At 48.2% G+C, this 18,487-nt stretch overlaps 1 protein-coding gene across 1 annotated transcript in view; it reads left to right on the top strand.

Annotated features, from left to right (window-relative positions):
* USP24 (ubiquitin specific peptidase 24) overlaps positions 1 to 17,222 on the top strand; it is a 132,950-nt gene extending 115,728 nt beyond the window's left edge. Inside the window, exons 60-70 of the mRNA XM_034641292.1 lie at positions 637 to 729; positions 2,647 to 2,749; positions 4,297 to 4,418; positions 5,312 to 5,425; positions 7,332 to 7,397; positions 9,528 to 9,594; positions 10,744 to 10,822; positions 12,784 to 12,859; positions 13,233 to 13,319; positions 13,672 to 13,782; positions 16,138 to 17,222. Coding sequence (XP_034497183.1) covers positions 637 to 729; positions 2,647 to 2,749; positions 4,297 to 4,418; positions 5,312 to 5,425; positions 7,332 to 7,397; positions 9,528 to 9,594; positions 10,744 to 10,822; positions 12,784 to 12,859; positions 13,233 to 13,319; positions 13,672 to 13,782; positions 16,138 to 16,200 — 981 coding nt within the window. The 3' untranslated portion in view covers positions 16,201 to 17,222. The remainder of the gene's footprint in view (positions 1 to 636; positions 730 to 2,646; positions 2,750 to 4,296; positions 4,419 to 5,311; positions 5,426 to 7,331; positions 7,398 to 9,527; positions 9,595 to 10,743; positions 10,823 to 12,783; positions 12,860 to 13,232; positions 13,320 to 13,671; positions 13,783 to 16,137) is intronic.
* The last annotated feature ends 1,265 nt before the right edge of the window (positions 17,223 to 18,487 follow it).

The raw sequence follows: 18,487 nt of genomic DNA, 5'->3' as shown, positions 1-18,487 counted from the left end.
GATTTTTTTTTCTAGTATCTTTTTCTTAATATAGCAGATTTCTAGTCTAAAGGAATTTTTTATACACTGAAAAAATTTGTACTGGTCAGTACTAGAGTTAAAGGTACGGTTTTATGAGGGTTTCTTCTTAAAAATCATAATTTGTGGGTTCTGTTCCTCGCCAGAATTCTGGTACAGTAGGTAGTTGTTGAAGGCAGTGGGAGGCTGCGTTAGAACTAGGGCCTCGGGGTGCCTGGGTGGCACAGCTGTTAAGCGTCTGCCTTCAGCTCAGGGCGTGATCCCGGAGTTATGGGATCGAGCCCCACATCAGGCTCCTCCGCTATGAGCCTGCTTCTTCCTCTCCCACTCCCCCTGCTTGTGCTCCCTCTTTCGCTGGCTGTCTCTATCTCTGTCAAATAAATAAATAAAATCTTTAAAAAAAAAAAAAAAAAAGAACTAGGGCCTCAGTACGTGTGTGGCCACCCCTGGGAAGCAGTGTGAGGTTGGTGAAACTCCAGAGTTTTAACAGGTACTTTCTGTATGTAGATTGTAGCATTTAAAAACTTACCCCTTCAAACTTTTCATTTAACTGTGTTTTTAATACAGATTTTTGTCTGGATAGATCTGTAACTTGTCATTGTCGGTATCTTGTGACAGCAAGGTATCCGGGCTGGGGATCTTCTTCTGAGACATTCCGCTCTGCGGCATATGACCAGCTTTCTCCTCGGGGCCAGCCGGCAAAACAATCAGGTAACGCCTGCGGCTTTATGGCCCCTGTGACGGCCATGGTTTCGCTGCCTCATTGTTTCTCTTTGTAGGCGATGAGCATATTTCATCCTATAAGAGTCCAGGTGCTAGTACTATGTAGCCTTTAAAGTTCTTTGAACTTCAGTTGTTTTTACAGCCTCCTGGCAGAATTTAGTCTGATGATAACCCTGGGAAATGAGTAAGAGACTATCAGTCAAAAAGTGTCCTAGGAGGAGGGGCGCCTGGGTAGCGCAGTCGTTAAGCGTCTGCCTTCGGCTCAGGGCGTGATCCCGGCGATCTGGGATCGAGCCCCATCAGGCTTTTCCGCTGGGAGCCTGCTTCCTCCTCTCCCACTCCCCCTGCTTGTGTTCCCTCTCTCGCTGGCTGTCTCTCTGTCAAATAAATAAATAAAATCTTTAAAAAAAAAAAAAGTGTTCCTAGGAGGAAAGATGGGCTCCAACTACGGGGTTTCAGAAGCCTTCAGGAAATAGTGGCACCGGGGGTCTCCACTTGCCCTCGGGAACTGTGGGCAAGGCCGTTCGGGCGGAGGCTGCTGGCATGGGGGAGCTGGTCACGGGCCAGGACGTGACCCCACAGCAGAGCAGTGTGGCCTCATGATGCCTGTTCACGTACAGTGCTCACGGCCAGAAAGCGAAAGGGAAGTTGTCTGTGACAGTGGGGCTAGCTGGATCCAAGGATGGCTCTCCTGCTTGGAGTTTGTGCTGGCTTGTTTCTCCCATCATTGTTTGTCTTCTGTTTGACAGATTTAAATATGAAAAGTGTGACTTTGCACCAATGATAAATGCTGCTTACAGAGCGCCTCTTAGGCACCAGGCATGCTGATTACTTCACACGCTATGCCTGCCATAGTTCAGTAAGAGAAGCATTTTCCTCCCCATTCTCAAGCAGGCATCAAAGCTCAGAGAAGTTAAGTGACTTCGTGTAAGGTCATAGAGCCAAAGCATCATGGAGCAGGGGCTCAGACCCAGCTCCGCTTTCGCCTCTCCCTGACACATCGCATAAGCACGTCTTCCTTTCTCGATGAGGGGACACTGACTTACTGCCCAGGGCTCCCGTCAGCCTCCTGTCGTGCCACCTGTTGCTCTCTCTAGCATTACCAAGCACTGCCACCATGGTATGCTCTGTGTGTTCTCTGTACGTTGAAATTCACCATGTCTTTGTTCACTGTATGCTCCTTCCCTTCTGGGACTCCAGTGACACTGGCGGTTGATTGACATTGACCGTAATATAAATAAGATTTAATGTAAGTAACAGTGTTATATAATCCATATGGTTTTACCTTTATGGAGTGCACATAATGTAGAAAACACTGTCACTTTTCGTGTTGCACTGGATCCTCACAGCCATGAAGTGAGCAGGTAGGTCATCTCTGCTTTACACAGAGAGGTCAGGTGCTGTGACGGGAAAGAACTTGCCCACATCCACCTCGCACGGTGAATAGCCCAGGGGGGCCTGGCCACCAGCTCCCCAGCCCCCCAGGTTTTCCCCATCATACTGGGGTGCAGCAAAGTTACCCAGCACATTAGGAGCATTCAGTACCTAAATTGAATATAGAAATGGAACTGTTGTAGAAAGCAAGTTAAGAGTGTTTCTTTGGGAAAAAAACACTCTTCAGCTAGCTTAAAACCCATGACTTTTTTCTTTGCTCTCTTCTGCTATCAGACATTGAGAAAGAATCATGGCTCAAAGTAACATGAGCCAGCACATCCTTTCCCTTCCTTTTCATATTATGTCTAACCAGAACACTAACATCCAGTCTGTCCTTTTGGGTTTTGTTTTTTAGTAGGGTGTACTCCCAACATGGGGTTCAAGTCACAACCCCTAGATCAAGAGGCGCGTGCCCTACCAGCCGAGCCAGCCAGGGGCCCCTAACATCCAGTCTGTCTTCTCTGTCGACAGATACGTCGGTGGAGTTCAGCACAAGCACGAGAATTTGGGAATCTTCATAATACAGTGGCATTACTAGTTTTGCATTCAGATGTCTCTTCCCAAAGGAACGTTGGTGAGCTTTCACATATCTTTAATCCAGCAAAAAAATGATCACAGAGTGATTTTGCCAATAATGCATGGAGACTAATAATGTTAGCGATTAAATGAATATTACTTCCCATTTGGCTATTTGATACTTGAGGAACACTTAAAATTTTTTGTTTTAATATATGTTAAATTTCACTCTATTTTATTAGTTGGTCACAAGAGAAAGTCAAATCATTTATTTGGTGGGGCGGGGTATACAAGTATTAAAAAAACACTGTGGGATGGGAGGCTAATTCGGGGTTCATTCATCACCATAATTGGCACGGCTAATCTAGTGGGGAAAATAGCCAAGTGTGGGTTGGAGTCTCCTAGCGATGTGAACTTGACCAAGCCACCTGACCTTTCTGATCCTCAGTACAAGATGGAAATACTAAAAACATAATTCCCCAGGGGAAATGAGTAATCAGACAGAATGTTGAAATACTTTGTAAAGCTAAAGAGGATTCAGATGTAACTTACGTCGCTGAAATATGTTTAAATGCAAGATGTAGTTGGTACCTTTCCTGTTTTGTCCCCCAGAACCAATAGCTCAGTCCTCATTTCGTGCAGCTGAGACGCATGTTGCCTCTGTGCTTATCCAGTGTTCTAATCTATGCGCCTAGCACATTTTTATACTGTTCCTAGGCCTCGTCAGGACAGCACCAACAGCAATAACAATAATAGTACAACAAAGCAGCTGAAAAGTCTCCAGGGTGTTCTGTGTGCTGTGTGGAGCTCAGGGCTATGTGTTTAATCCCCTCCGCAAATCTGTGAGGGATGGTGCCCTTCCACAGACAGGGAGGCCGGAGCACGGCCAGGCTCGTAGCCTGCACAGGCCTCAGCCGGGAAGCGGCCTGGGGAGCGGTATGTGAGGCATGCCTCGACCACCAGCAGCTGTGGCAGGCGTTCCTGTGGTGTGACAGGAAGACCTGCTGGAAATCACAGAGCATCGCTCTGCTCTGGAAATGCGTCCTGGCTCTCTAAAGCCCCACTGGGGAGCGCTCAGTGGCTGTGAGGCACTATGCTTCCTTCACTCTGACTCATACACCTGAAAAGACAAGGCTGCCTGCCTAATTCGTGATTGCAGACAGGTTTGTGAAAGAAAGTCAGAGGGTGAGTGCTTGTTTTCTAGCACGTGGGATGACTCACCCCCACCCTGTGGGTCAGTTCTTCTTAGCATAGGTGGTGGTGGCCAGTACTTGAGGGCAGTTGTTGGAGAACAGCTGTCCTGTCTGGCATCTCCTCAGAGACATTTAGGCATTTTCTGTCATATTCAATATACATTTTTACTTCTTTGAAAGATTGTCTTGGGACATCTAAATAGTCACCCCTGCAACTTAGGCACACACTGCAAGTAGGTACGCGTTTTCTCCTGTGTGCGTGCCTGGCTTCCCCACTAGGCCGTGAGGGAACAGGCTGTAAGTACTGAGCCGTCACGTGTGTCAATCTCTAGAGAACCGCTTCACCTTGTAGGCGTCTCTCTCATGAAATAACATCAACTGAGACAGCCTTGGTTTCTTTGGTCTCCTCAAGCTCCTGGTATGTTTAAACAACGGCCACCCATTAGCGTCGCCCCCTCCAGCCCTCTGCTGCCCCTCCATGAGGAAGTGGAGGCCTTGTTGTTCCTGTCTGAAGGGAAGCCTTACCTGTTAGAGGTATGTACTCGGTCTTCTGGAGCCTTTTTCTTGTTATTGTCTACTTGAGGAAAAATTTCTCTTAAAATATTTCACCTGTCACTCTGATGTTAAGAGAAGAAACAATTCTTTCAAAGAAATTTTCTTCCTGGCTATATGTCAGAAAGAAATGAGCAGCTGAAGAGAATTTGTATTAGTCCTGTCTGCAGCAGGGATCGGACCTCTGGGCCCAGCCCAGCTAATTTCCCCTCCAGGTCTCAGGAGGTGAACGACACTTCAGCAATCACGGATACTCCGTTTATTATTAGAGGATTTCGTTCCCCATCTTTTTTGTGTGTGTCTCTGGTGCTGCAGTACCGCAGCCCTGGAGCACACGTGTTCTGTAAACCGGAGGAGTGTGGGAGTAGGCTGCTCACGGCCCTCCCCTGCCCCCCACACTGTGCGGCCCATCTGCAGCCTGAGTCCCTTCCCCTTCTGCCCAGAGCTACCGACTCTTGAGAGCGGAATCCTCCAGTTACGCTTCCAAAACTTGATTTGCCTGTATGAACCCATGAGCCTTGTGGCGCACTGGTTTGTTAGTCATGTCAACAGTGCTGTGCTGTGCATCTCCCTTTTCAAGTTTTTTTAGCTTAACATTGTTTATTTTGGGGATCTGTCCGTGATTCTTTTAATTTAGTGCTGGGACCGTACATTTGGGGCATTTACCTTTGAAAATCTGATGAAACTGACTCCCAGGAAAAGTGCACGTTTGCAGATATCGTTGAGACAGACTTTGTCCCGTAGCAAAGAAAGCCTGTTTTGAGGCAGTGTTGAAGATCCTAAGTCTGCGTACATTTTCGTTAAAATCAGAAACAACGTATCGACAGTTAACTGTGACCTAAGAAAATCTGCCTCGTTGTACGCTCTCTCACTAGGTAATGTTTGCCTTGCGAGAGCTGACCGGCTCGCTCCTGGCGCTCATCGAGATGGTGGTGTACTGCTGTTTCTGTAATGAGCATTTCTCCTTCACCATGCTGCATTTCATTAAGGTACGACCTCCGTGAGGCCTGGCGAGAGCTGATAGCCTGCCACTGAGACTCCAAGGAAGTATTCCTTTGCCCCCAGGCAGTAGGTTTCTTTAAATAACCTCAGTTGCTTTTCCTAATCATAAAAATAGTATAGGCTCATTTTTTTAAAAAAATACAGAATAAAAAGAACTCAGACTCTCACCACTCACTGATTATCACCATGAACATTCTCCTAGGTCTCCCTTTATTTTCTCTGCATGTATTTTGACGTGATTGGAATTTTACTGTCTTTGTGATTCTGTCTTTTCGTCACTTAACATTATAAGTATTTTCCCGTATCATTAAGTTACCTCTGAGAAAACGTCATCTTCTTGTGTACCGTAATTTACTTAGCCTTCCCTTCCTAATGAGGCACGTTTGCACTGGGCTCAGTTTTGAACTATTTAGAATATATTTTATAGTTAATGATACACCGCGGTGACCATTATTATGTGAAATGATTTTCCGATTTCAGGTCCTTTTCCTAGGCAGCGTTTTAAACATCAGAAGTAGGTTCTTACCATCTAAATAGCGCAGTAGTTCATCGTGAAACTCTGATCAGCGTTACAGTTACTTTTACATGTTTCACACCGAGCACCGTTCCAGGCATAGTACACGTTTACCTCACTCAGTTCTCGGGTAGTGCGGTGATGTGAATACTGGTACTGTCACCATTTTACAGTTGAGGAAAATGAGGCACAGAGTAAGTGACTCTCTCCCTGTGTCACACAGCTAGTAAGTGGCAGGGTGGGAATTTGAATGTCGGCAGTCTGCCTCCGGGGCTGTGCTCTGAACCATGTTGTTCACCACCTTTCTAGGGATTACCAGAAAAACCTTTAAGCCTGCACACATTTTTATTAGGTTTTGGTTTTTGTTTTAATTTTTCATCTTTAACTTAGAATTGCATGGATAATACCCGTCTGCATTTTCTTTGTGAAAAATTAAAACATACAAATAAGGCCAAAGTCCACTTGGACCACCACCAACCAACTTTGTCCCCTGTCTGCCCTTCTCCAGACCCAGGGATCAGTACTATCACCTGAATATGTGTCCTTCCAGGCCTCTCTCTGAATGTACACTATTTATAGTAGTCCCTACCCATAGGGTCTCTGCCACGCCTTCGTGCCTGCTCCAGGACTTGTAATAGTAACACATGTAGTGTGAACAGGCAGCAGGTGGTCGGGGGACCGTGTGTTCAGGCTCTTAGTAAAATGTGTTTGCCTTCAGCCTCTTTCTGTGCAGCCCCGTATCAGAGGTGATTGTGTTTGTCCTCTTACCCTGTACTAGTTCTATGACCTCAGGCTCTTTCCTCGTCTGTAAAAGGGGGGGGGGGAGTATGACTTGACCTCACAGAGGGTGAAGATTCGGGGTGCCTCCTTAGTGGTGGCCCTGGCACCTCAGAAGGGCGGTGTTGTAACGCTGTGTCCTGTCCTGCAGTACACACGCACGAGGCCGCTAAGTGCACAGCAGTGTGGCTCTTACAAACCTTCACACCTTCTTCAGGGTGTCCTGGCAGAGTTTTCTATTTCATAAGCTGACTTTTCTTATATACGTCCCTCATTGCCCACTTACCCCAGAGCACATATCCTGGGAAACAGAATAGGATATGTATGAATGAAACAGAAACTCTGTTTCTGTAAAATTCTCTCCTTTCTGCCTTTCTTCCTCTCTCCTTCCTAATGTCGTAGTCCAGTGTGACAGTGTTGTGGTGCGCCAGTCCGTGGAGACTGCGTTAGCCCCAGGTTGAGCCTTCGGGCAAACTGAGGCCCAGCCAGGGTAAGTGATAGCAGTAGGAGTAGAGCTTGAGGCCAGCCCTGTTGCTGGCCACTCTGACATGCTTTCCACTGAAGACTCACTGGAATCTTTATGCTTCTAAAAAATATTTCAGAACCAACTAGAAACAGCTCCACCCCATGAGTTAAAGAATACGTTCCAGCTACTTCACGAGATACTGGTAAGTGAAAGATGTTCTGAGCCTCTTGTGTTGAGTAGGTTCACTAGTCAGCACGTGTTCGCAAACAGAAAAGTGTGTGTCCTTGTATCGTTTTGCACTCACTTGGCCTGCACTTAGTGAGTCCTCTGTAAGTCAGGCAAGTTTTTGTCATTACTGCTGAGGGGCGAGTGGTAGGAGACGACCTCGTGGGGACCCCCAGTTCCAGGAGGGAGCTGGACAAGTACAGGAGGGACAGTGCAGAGGGCCAGGGGGTGTGGACGGCCTTGCTGTGCATGGGGGACGGTGCTGCACCCAGACATTTTCTCTTTTAAACCTCGTGATAACTGTCAGAGGTAAATTGCTGGCTCCACAGTTCATTCGAATCTAAGACATGATTGACTCTATGTGCTACTAAAAATACTGTTCATAAGCCACAAAACTGGAATGTGATTGACTGTAGGGTGCGTCCCAGTTTCAGAAGTATGCAAAGCAGGGGAGAATTCCGTTGTAAGCAGTGAAATGCTTAGCAAAGTGGAGGGATTTGCCCAAAGCCACCCTCGAATTAAAGTGACAGAGCCAGGATTTGAGCCAAGCAGCTGGCCCCCAGAGCTGGGTGCAGGGATTGTAAGTAAGTAAGTGGCATGACCAGATGACCAGGAGAAGGGGGAACTGATGCGATCTTGGGGGAAAAGCCCAAACCAGATCATGAGAGGCTGCTAGTACGCAGAGTATGTGGGCTTTTTCCCGTAGGCCCATGGTTGCACACAGGTGGCCAGGCTCTGCCTATATGCCTGTTTTATTTGACCCAAAGTTGTGTTTTGTAATCTCTGGCTTTTGACCTATCTTGAGAAAAACCAGGTACTGTGGTGAATTGGCCCCATTTCCCGCCTGCCCCAGTTGGCTTGCCCCCCTCTGATGAGGCACGTGCTGCCCAGTCCCCCTCTGTCCTCACTGCTCCATATCATCATACCTAGCCCACTTGTTTCTTGTCCTCCTGGCCTCTATAGACATTTCAGTTGGCAACCTCTGCCGTCCCTGATGGGCGCTATGGGCAGGCCTTAACAGGAGAGTGACGTGACTTGATGTAGGTGAGAAAGGTTCTGCTGGTACTTGTTTTGAAGGACTGACTGAAGAAGGAAGCCAGGTTGGAATTAGAAGACCACTTAGGTGTGTGTGGCTGTAAACTGGGAAATAACAAGGCCCATACTGAGGAGAGACAGGGCAGAGGCGGCAAGGGACGGGTCTCCATGTGTTTGGGAAAGAGAAACAGTAGACTTTGGTGACTGGGTGAGAGCCAATGAGCGCCTGGCCCCGGGCTCTCTAAACAGAGGGAGAGACCGGGTTCCCTGTAGGTCCCTAAGACCTAACATAGACCTGGGCACAGGGTGGGCATTTAATAAACATTTCTGAACAAGGACAGACATCCTGGATGGCATTTATAAAAAGCCTGTCTCTCTGGTCCTTTTACAAAATACGGAAGATTGTTGCTCATCAGGAATAGGACTGTGTATTGTTTGTCGGCTCAGCAGCAAAACACTGAGCTTACTGCCCTGTGCACGGGTCATTGCCAGGCACTAGGAGTCCAGCCATGAGCAGGACACAGTTCCAGCCCCATGTGGCATGGCGTAAACCTCCTGGCAGCACGTAGAGCCTGTGTCATAGCAAAACTGCAACATGGTTTTGGTAAACGATTTAGACCCTAAACCTCTTATCCTTGGGATCGTGAAATACACATCCTTGTAGCCCAACGTAGCTTCCTATGGAGAGCTATAGAGGTAGTAGGGAGGAACACGGAGATAGGAAATGAGTGGATCGTCAACTATTACTTAATAATTTTTCCTCTTTAGTTTAAAATTTAAGGAGCACCTGGCTGGTTTAGTCAGTAGAGCACGTGACTCTTGACCTTGGGATCGTGAGTTTGAGTCCCATGTTGGGGAGCAGATAGTACTTAAAATAAACAAAATAAAATAATAAAATTTAAGATGCTGTTGAGACATCTGCCGGTGACAGGTTGTTGTTCATTTGTGTTGGGTTTTGTTAAGTTAGAACTAAATTAATCTCTCGAACAGAATCGTTTTTAGAAGACACCACTGAGTAGCCTCATACAAGTTCCTTCTTTCATTTACCAGCCCTTGTGTCCTTCCGTCACAGGTCATTGAAGATCCCATACAAGTGGAGCGAGTCAAGTTTGTATTTGAGACAGAAAATGGATTATTAGGCAAGTAGCCTGGCCTGCCTGAGAAATGTCTGTAGCCAACACACAGCCAGCCTGGTTGCCCTGGCCGGCCTCCTCCCCGACCACCGTGCCCCGGCGCTCTGCCCCGGTGCCGGTCAGCGAGGGCCCTGGGAGAGGCCTGCTGGGGCCGTGGGCTCCCGCATTCTGGTCAGGAGACATGAAACCAGAGGGTCTTACCAGCTGGACGCTCTCCCACTTGAGTCACCAAGGTGCAGCTCGGGGTCCTGTTCCAGGGCTGGCTAAGAGTCAGGGGTGTTGTGACTTTCCTCAGCAAGCTTATCGCTCCTTTCTGGTGCCAGAAATCTTTCAGTCCACCCTGCGGCCATTAAGGAGGGGAGAACTAAAACCTCAGGTCAGGATGCTGTCAAGCTCATGAAATAGGATTGTTTTTATTTTTTTTACCTGTGGTATGAATGTATCCAAATTTCTCTACTCATAAAAGCTTTTTGCAGCTTTCTTTTTCAGAAAGCTAAAGTGGCTTAATGAGCTGTTTCTTAGAAAAAGTGAAAAGTACGGTTAGAAATCATCCTCTCCCAACACCCACCACCCCGCCAGTATTCCCAGTTAATCTGAGTCGCTTTAGATGTTGCTCTGCGGCAAGAGATTGAAGACCTCCTCTTACTGCAGCAAAGAAACGTGAACTAAAAAGTTGTGTAGTTGCAACATTGCAGGCCTCCAAGCAGCACCTGGCTTCTCCGGAACTTCCAGACCACACACTCCTCAAGAGCCCACACCAAGGATTGTTTGTTTTTATGTCCACAAAGCACAGAGCAGGAAGCATTTGTTGAACTGAACCAATATCATGAATTTCCATTTATCTTCTGTCGGGAGCAGGGAAAAGTTTGGAGGTTTCTGAGTGAATAATAGCTGTGGGGGTTTGAGTTCCTTTCGGTTCTTCTGAAAGCCAAACTCCACCGCCACACGTGTTTCTGGAATACCATTGAGAGCAGTGTCCCTGCCCACTGGAATTGGGGGGATACTACTGAGCCCGCACTGCCATGCTTTGAGCGAAGCGCCCTCTCTGCTGCTCAAACCAGGTGGTTGTGAACGTTCAGGAGAAGAAAGTGGCGTTAGTGGGACCCACTTTCCGTGTCATGCTTTCTTTTCACATTCCCTCTTCTCTTCACCCAGCGCTGATGCATCACAGCAACCATGTGGACAGCAGCCGCTGCTACCAGTGTGTCAAATTTCTCGTCACGCTTGCTCAGAAGTAAGTACTGACTCAAAATGCAGGCGGGACATGGTGTCTTTAGTTACACGTCAGATCTGACCGGGAAAAAATACCTCCTTGGTTTAGTTCCTAGAGAGCCTGACTCAGTGCTTTACCTGGATGGTTCAGGACCTAGTCACATGATCTCGAAGAGAGGTGAAGGGGGTGTCAGAAGAGCAGCAAGTCTTACAGAATCCAAGAAAAAGGCTAAACCAGCAGGCTTTGTGCAGGAAAGGCAGGAATCGGCAGATTCGGGGACCTTCAAAGCAAGAAGCGTTCGTGAACTTTCACTTGAGATAGCTTTCGGTACTGTCACTTCCCTGCCAACTCCGTCACGGTCTAGGTCCCCACTTTCGAAACCGTCTCTCAAGAGACACACTCGTGTTACAGCTGCTTAGACTCAGGAGCTCAGGCATTGTGCTGAATACGTTGCCTTCCTCTCATTTAGTCTGTGAGGTCAGACTCGGTCGGCCCCACAGCACGGGTGGTAAGAGTGCCTGCCTGCAGTCAGAGCTCGGACCGGAGCACAGGCTGATGGCCTTCAGGGCAGGGGTTCGTTCTTCCTTTAACTGTGGCAGAAGCTGCACAACATCGGATTTGTCGTTTTAACCGTCCTTAGGCGTCCGGATCAGTGGCATCGAGTACCTTCCCATTATTGTGCGGTCATCATATCCCGTCTCCAGAACGTCTTCATCTTCCCGGACCGAAACTCTGTCCCCACTCAGCACTAACCCCACACTCCCGTCCCCTCTCCCCCAGCAGCCACCCTTTTACTGTCTATGAATTTGACGACTCCAGGTGCCTCCTGTAAGTGGAATCGTGCAGGATTGGTCCTGTGCCTGGCTGATTTCACTTAGCCTGATGCCCTCCGGGTTCATCCGTGTTCTAGCCTGTGCCAGAACCTCCTTCCTTAAGGCTGAATACGTGCGGCTCTACCACGTTTTGTTAGTCCGTTTAGTAGCCGACAGCCACTTGGAAAGCAGAGGTTCTCGGTGTTAGAAGGAGCCTTAGTGGCTTGCTGCCTCAACCCCCCGGTTATAGTACGCGGGCCGGGAGAGGCGGAGCGGCTGCACGGGCGCCCGAGTCCCCACCCAGCCTGCCTTCTAGCTTAACTGATGCTGCCCCACATTTTTACTCATTTTTAAGCGTGGGGATTGCCCTCCTTGGGTTTGTGCCAAAATAAGAAATCTGATGAGCCTAAGCTGCTGCATGTGAGTGTCCTCAACAGATGAATTGAGAGCCTTGTCCAAGTAATGTGTGAACGTGCATTTTCCAGGACGTAGCGTTGTGGACACGGATGGAGACCATCGTGCCACAGTGGTGGGTGTGTTAACTACTAGGCTTGGTACTGGCAGCGTGACAGCAGAAGTACTTGCCTAAGTGGCATTTCTAAATCGTGATGGGGCCGCACGATATGTCTGATCCCAGCAGACATCCGTGTCTTTATATCCATTTCCGTGTCCTCCGTCCCTCCATTCTGTGCACACAGTGTCACCGTCAGTACTGTCTCTGAATATGAAGGACGGCTATCTAAGCGGGCAAGTACGTGCACAGAGAGAGGGCTCCAGGACCACACTTTAAAATTGTTTTTCCCCTAATATTCTTAATCAAATTACAAAAATTTAAAGGTCAGTTTGATTCTGTCAGGAATCATTTATTAAATGGACGATGTGTTGTGGGGGGTTTTGGTTTTATTTTTTAGCTTCCGTCTTTGAATTGTGATAGACCTGAGTGGATGAGGTCATCCTAGATAAGAGACTTTTCACCACATATTTATCTTTTCCTGCCTTTCAAAGTTTACACATGGGAATGTATCCAAACCAAAACAAGTAAAAATTTAATATAAAGACAACTGAACTTCAGTGAAAGTCGCATTTGTGTAGCAAAATCCAAAGGTAGTAGAGATGAAACAAGTCTATGTGCAAGGAAAGCATTTGGCTAATATGCCCCCCCCCCACCAGGTGTCCGGCTGCTAAGGAGTACTTCAAGGAGAATTCCCACCACTGGAGCTGGGCCGTGCAGTGGCTGCAGAAGAAGGTAACTGCAGTTTGAGCTTTGCTGGAATCCCTAACAGCACATCCTGTCAGGGACAAGCTCTTCCCTTGGAGACTGGCCTCAGAGTTATTTTCAGACTTCACGTTTTTTTCGGTACAATTGATACCTATCTCTACGCATGAAGTTCGTGTCTTAATACTGTATCTCAGCTTTACAGGTGAGAGAGCAGGGGTGATTATATGAGACACAGTGGTTCACTGAACTCTCGAGAGTGGACGTAAAATCCTCCCAGTGTGATAGGAGATCTGTGTGCCCTGTTCGGTGCTTTTGCTATTCACATATCTAATGGTAGTAACTGTGGACTCACTTGGGCTTGTTTGTCGTCTCTGATGGTGTTTTTGACCTTCCATCTCAGATGTCAGAACATTATTGGACACCACAGAGTAATGTCTCTAACGAAACATCAACTGGAAAAACCTTTCAGCGAACAATTTCAGCTCAGGTGAGGCTTCTCTTTTGGTTCTCCGTGGCCTGAAATCCCACAGGTAGGATTTTCCATGCGTTTCTCAGAAGCCATGGCCTCAGAGACGAGAGGTGTACGTTAAAAAAAAGGAGGGGCAGAAGGGGCGGGTTTCTGTGAAGAGAGAGCCCGTTGTTGGGCAGTTGGCAGATTATGTGCCAGAAGGAAAGCAGTGTGGGTCACAGATGTTGAGGGGTGTGCGGGTGGCTGCCAGGAGGCACCACGAGGAGGCTCCCGCTGCCTCCAGAGATCAAGTGAAGGGGTGTCTTCTTTGGCGGCACTGCTGCCACCGCACACCCCCTGACTTTTCCTCTTGGGTTTCGATCTCTCACAGGACACGTTAGCCTATGCCACAGCTTTGCTGAATGAGAAAGAGCAATCCGGAAGCAGTAACGGGTCGGAGAGCAGTCCCGCCAACGAGAACGGAGAGAGGCATTTACAACAGGTACGGCTGTGGCCCACGTCCTCCTGGGAAAGGGCACCGCCCGCTCTGAAATTTTCCAAAGAGTTTCCGTAATCAAGGAAGAAAGGAGACACTGGCTCCACGCCTTAGTGATCGCCGTCCGGGGCTCACCAGCAGTGCGCTTCCAAAGTGGAACAGTGCTGCCGAGTAAAGCCACTACGAGGCTCTGACCTCAGTCTCTGGCAGGCAGCACCATCCCCTCGGAGGTCGGCCTGGTAAAGCCAGGCCGCGGAGGCCTTCCTCCCAGCGGGCTCTCTATATTCTGCCGGGTTGCCACACATCACCCCCTCCACCTTTGGCTCTCACTAGCCTTGCTGGAAATGCAGACCCCTGAAGGGCCATTGAAATACCCACTTGTCAGGGGAGTCAAAGAATGCCTTTAAGCTTATTTAAAAAAGGGGGGGGGCGCCTGGGTGGCACAGCGGTTAAGCACCTGCCTTCGGCTCAGGGCGTGATCTCTGCGTTATGGGATCGAGCCCCACATCAGGCTCCTCCGCTGGGAGCCTGCTTCTTCCTCTCCCACTCCTCCTGCTTGTGTTCCCTCTCTCGGGCTGTCTCTATCTCTGTCGAATAAATAAATAAAATCTTTAAAAAAAAAAAAAAAAAGAACAATTTTAGTCCTGCTCAGGCTGGTAGAAGAAGGAATGAGGCATGTGTGCAGTACTCACTGATGCGGCCAGTGCACCCAGAATGGGGGTGCCGTTAGGGCGGCCTCCTCTCGAGTCCTACCGCAGTGCTTGGCACAGGGGCCTCGTTAAGTGAGTCTTGTTGATGGCATCCGTGCCATTTTTTTAACCTTTCAGATCCTCACAACCACCCCGTGAGGTCCCTGTTACCCCGACTTTCCAGAAGGGACGCGGAAGCTCAGCACCGTGATGCGGTCTCACCCGGGGTGGTGCTCAGCGGCTTAGCTCCTCACCTACTTTATGTGCAGAGAACGTAATGGCTGCAGGACTGGCCAGACTCTCAGTCCGTGCGAGTGTGCGTGCACATGCGTGTGTACATAGACACATCCTCACCCCCTCCCTCTCTGCACGTCCCCTCCTGCAGTGTTTCAACACGCTCCATTCTCTCTTATCCTTTAAAAAAAATTCCTCCCTCTTATCTCCTGCCTTCTTTCCCCTTCTTCACAGCCAGACTTCTCCAAAGAATTGTCCAGACTTGCAGTTTCTTCTCTCTCGCTCTTCCTTAGACCTCTTCCAGGCTGACTCCCTGCCCTGTGGGTGCCCAGCGGTCAGGGTGACAAGTAGCCTACACTTCTCAGTCCTCATTGTAGTAGAGCACTCAGCAGCATCTCACCCTGCTGGCCACTCCTCCCTTCTGGAAACACTCTCTCCCAGGGCTTCCATGGCACCTCGCTCTCCCAGTTTTCCCCCAACCTTTCTCCATCTCCACTGCCTTGATTCTTATGGGTGCCAGACAGGACCATCCAGCTCCCTTCCTCAAAGCCACCTGACACCCGCCCCCACCAGAGCTGGCCTCCCTCCGTGCCCTTATCATGAACAGCACCCTGTGCCCCAGACATGCAGGTGTCTCCCTGGGCACTCCTCACTCGCTGCAGTCCGTTCACCGGTCCTGCCAGGTTGACTGTTGAAACCTCTCCAGTGTATCTGTTGCATTGTCCTAAGCACCTTAGTGTTCTGGGGCTTTGTGAGAACCCCCTGCCTCGCTCTTGCTTCCCTCTACTTTGTCTGCTTAAACCCTCAGTGGCTCACCGTGGCTCTCAAGGTAAAGGCCAGAGTCTTCAGCATAGTTCTGCTTGACTGTGGCCCCTCCCTACCTCTGCCCCTTTCATTTTCTGAGTTCTGGATACCAGTGGCCTTGTTGTAGTTTATCAAATACCCTTTTTTCCTTCCACCTCGAGACTCCCCGGTCCTTCCCCACCCCCGTCGCCAGCTAGATCAGACCCAGGACACACGGCAGGCATTCAGACCTTTGTTAGCATGTAAATCAAAGGCCATGCAGCTGGTAACAGACAGAATTCAGGAGTGACCCAGAGCCGTCTCCGGCATTGCGGCGCAGTGCCCGGCCCAGAGCGGCTCCATCTCGATGCCCACCCCCCTCCAAGTTCTCACGAGCACTGCCCACACTGTTGCCTAGTAGCCTGGTGACCTGAGGCAGGCCGCTGGGTGCCTGCGGTGACTATGGGAGAACATGGGAATGAGTGTTTGCATAATCAGCAACTGTCAAATATAAGGTGTTACAGTTCTGTTTTATTACCCTTCCATAAACTCAGTTGTTAAATGCACTCATTTACCGAAACCAGGTCAGTGGGCGTAGAGAAACCTTTCTCTAGCTTCACCGTGCATGAATTGAACTTCCTTCTCTTTCTCAAAGGGTTCAGAGTCCCCCATGATGATTGGCGAGTTGAGAAGTGACCTTGACGACGTGGATCCCTAGAGAAACAGGCATGCCCAGCGCGCAGTGAGGAGTCACAGCTCAGTTCCCGGGTGCTCAGCGCTGTTTTGAAATCAGATTCTCACCCTTGAGCCCTTTAGAAGAGCCCGAAGCTTGGACTAGGGGAGCCTGCCGTGATCCCAGAGGAGTGTGTGTTTTTAAGGAAGGCACTAGGCCCCTGGAGAAGGTTCAGGAGCTGTTTGGCAGTGGGAGAACTCCTGCCTCTGGATCAGCCGTCCCGGGGCACAGTCCACTCGGGGATTCACATTTCTGTGGAGAGTCTAGGAAATAAAGCCGGTGGCAGACTTTTTTGTTACACGAACACATAGGAGTGAATGGGGTAAAAGCCGTTGCTTTCTCTATGATGCTACAAAAGAAATTCCTTTGGTTTTTATATTTAAAAAAAAAAAAAAAAGCTGCCTTTAGATATGTGGGGGCAAATTTTTAATCTTGCAGTAACATGAATAGGAATATCCAATTTAAAATATGTAAAAATAAGTAATAAAATTCCTTTTCATTGTAAAATAGTAGTTAAAAGAACTCCGTTTACACAGACCTTTGTATTTAATATGTCTCCCTATTTGTATAGAATTTCAGACGGGTCAGGATAGGAGCCCTGGGCCTAAAGTTGGATCTTGATGAAATGTTACCAGGATCAAAAATTGGGAACTTTATTATGCTCTTTAAGGTATTTTTCTGACACAAGTGAGGCTGAAAAGAGCAATAAAAACAAGCGTCCTCCAGAGGTACGAGGTGCATTCTTTGACATCAATCACTAAAGAAGTTAACGGAATTTTTCTCTAAATTTTGAAAACAGCAAAATAAAAAGCACTTTAAATTATAATTTTATTGAGTTTGACTTCATAAAATCATCTTTTTAATGCTTGGAGACATATTGAATAAACTGTAGTCTTAAATCATGTGATCTGCAATCATTTGCTTTTGTTTAAAATATAATTACTAAACCCTTGGTACTGGTTGTATATGAAGTTAAATATTTGAATGGAGGAGCACTGCTCTGTGAATTGTAGTAATTTTAATGCGGAGAAGGAACTTGAGACTTTGTTTCTCTTCAACATGACTAATGAACACTGAAAGGATAAGAGACGAGATTTATTTTCCCAGAAATAACCAGAAAGTAATTGAACAACTGTCCATCTTGTTGATATTTCCCAAGTATAGCACCATCCACTCATTTCAGATTAGATACCAGCTTCCCTTTCTCCAGAGGGGAGAAGGGGATATGCCAACGTATTTCATATATTTTGTACATTTTGTATTTTGAGTTTCTACACCCATTTTCCGCCCTGTTTTGCCTTCAGTTATGTATTCTGCCTTGTTTCCAACTCCCCGTGCAAGGAACTAGGGAAGCTTAGGAAGTGCCAGGTTGCCCCTGTCGGTTAGATTTGCCAAGGCAGAGAGGCGTGGCCAGCCCCAAAGTGCCTTTTTGGTGGCTCTCGCATTGTGTGGACACACGACAGGACAGCTTGCACCGCTGTGCGCTCCAGCCCCCCCAGCCCCTTTGCTTACCGAACGTTGAAGTAACTGAGCAGCCGGACCACGGTTTGCATGTGTGTCGACAGCCCCCACGGCCTAGTGATGGCCATTGTCAAGGACACCGTGCAGACGGGGCCACGTTTAAGAACAGAACTGCGCCCTCAGAAAATTGGTCAGACGGAGTTGGTAAATTTTACATGGTTCTGCTGTTCTTGGAATTTCAAATGTGATGTTTTAAAATTGATTTTGAGTTCATAAATATTCCCATGTCCTGCTGTTTTCCCTACCCCCCCGCCCCAGCCTTCTTTCCACCCCTGTCCTCACAGAACGATTGTGTAGGACATGACCTTGAAACGCCAGTGGTGATCTGTGTCGGGTTATCATCGCTGGCAGCCGCACTCTCAGGAGCCCCAATTCAGGAGTGAAATTGTCACTTCTAGTCCCTTATTTCCTATGGAAACACCTCCCGCCACCCCCAGCAGCTGCTGCCCTCACTGTAAGGCTCCGTCAGGATCAGCGTCACTGTTGTGTGTCATACGCTCTGGTTGAGTTTGTTCCTGTTGTTGCTGCAGTGACCATCACTTCCTCTGCCAGGAACCACCCGGTTTCAGCGGCTGCAGTCTGCAGCAAACCTGCTGAGGACTTTTTTTTAAATGTACAACAAAGTGACAATTATGACAGGCTTACCTTGGAAGAGTTGTCATTTTTACTGCCAATTTTTTGGACGAAGATGTTTTTATAAATCTTTCAAAATGGTCTGCACATCGAGTAGGAATTGCACAACTGACTCAAT

This window comes from Ailuropoda melanoleuca, chromosome 2, assembly GCF_002007445.2.
Source record: "Ailuropoda melanoleuca isolate Jingjing chromosome 2, ASM200744v2, whole genome shotgun sequence".
Lineage (NCBI taxonomy): Eukaryota > Metazoa > Chordata > Mammalia > Carnivora > Ursidae > Ailuropoda > Ailuropoda melanoleuca.
This window is presented reverse-complemented; position numbering and strand designations above follow the sequence as displayed.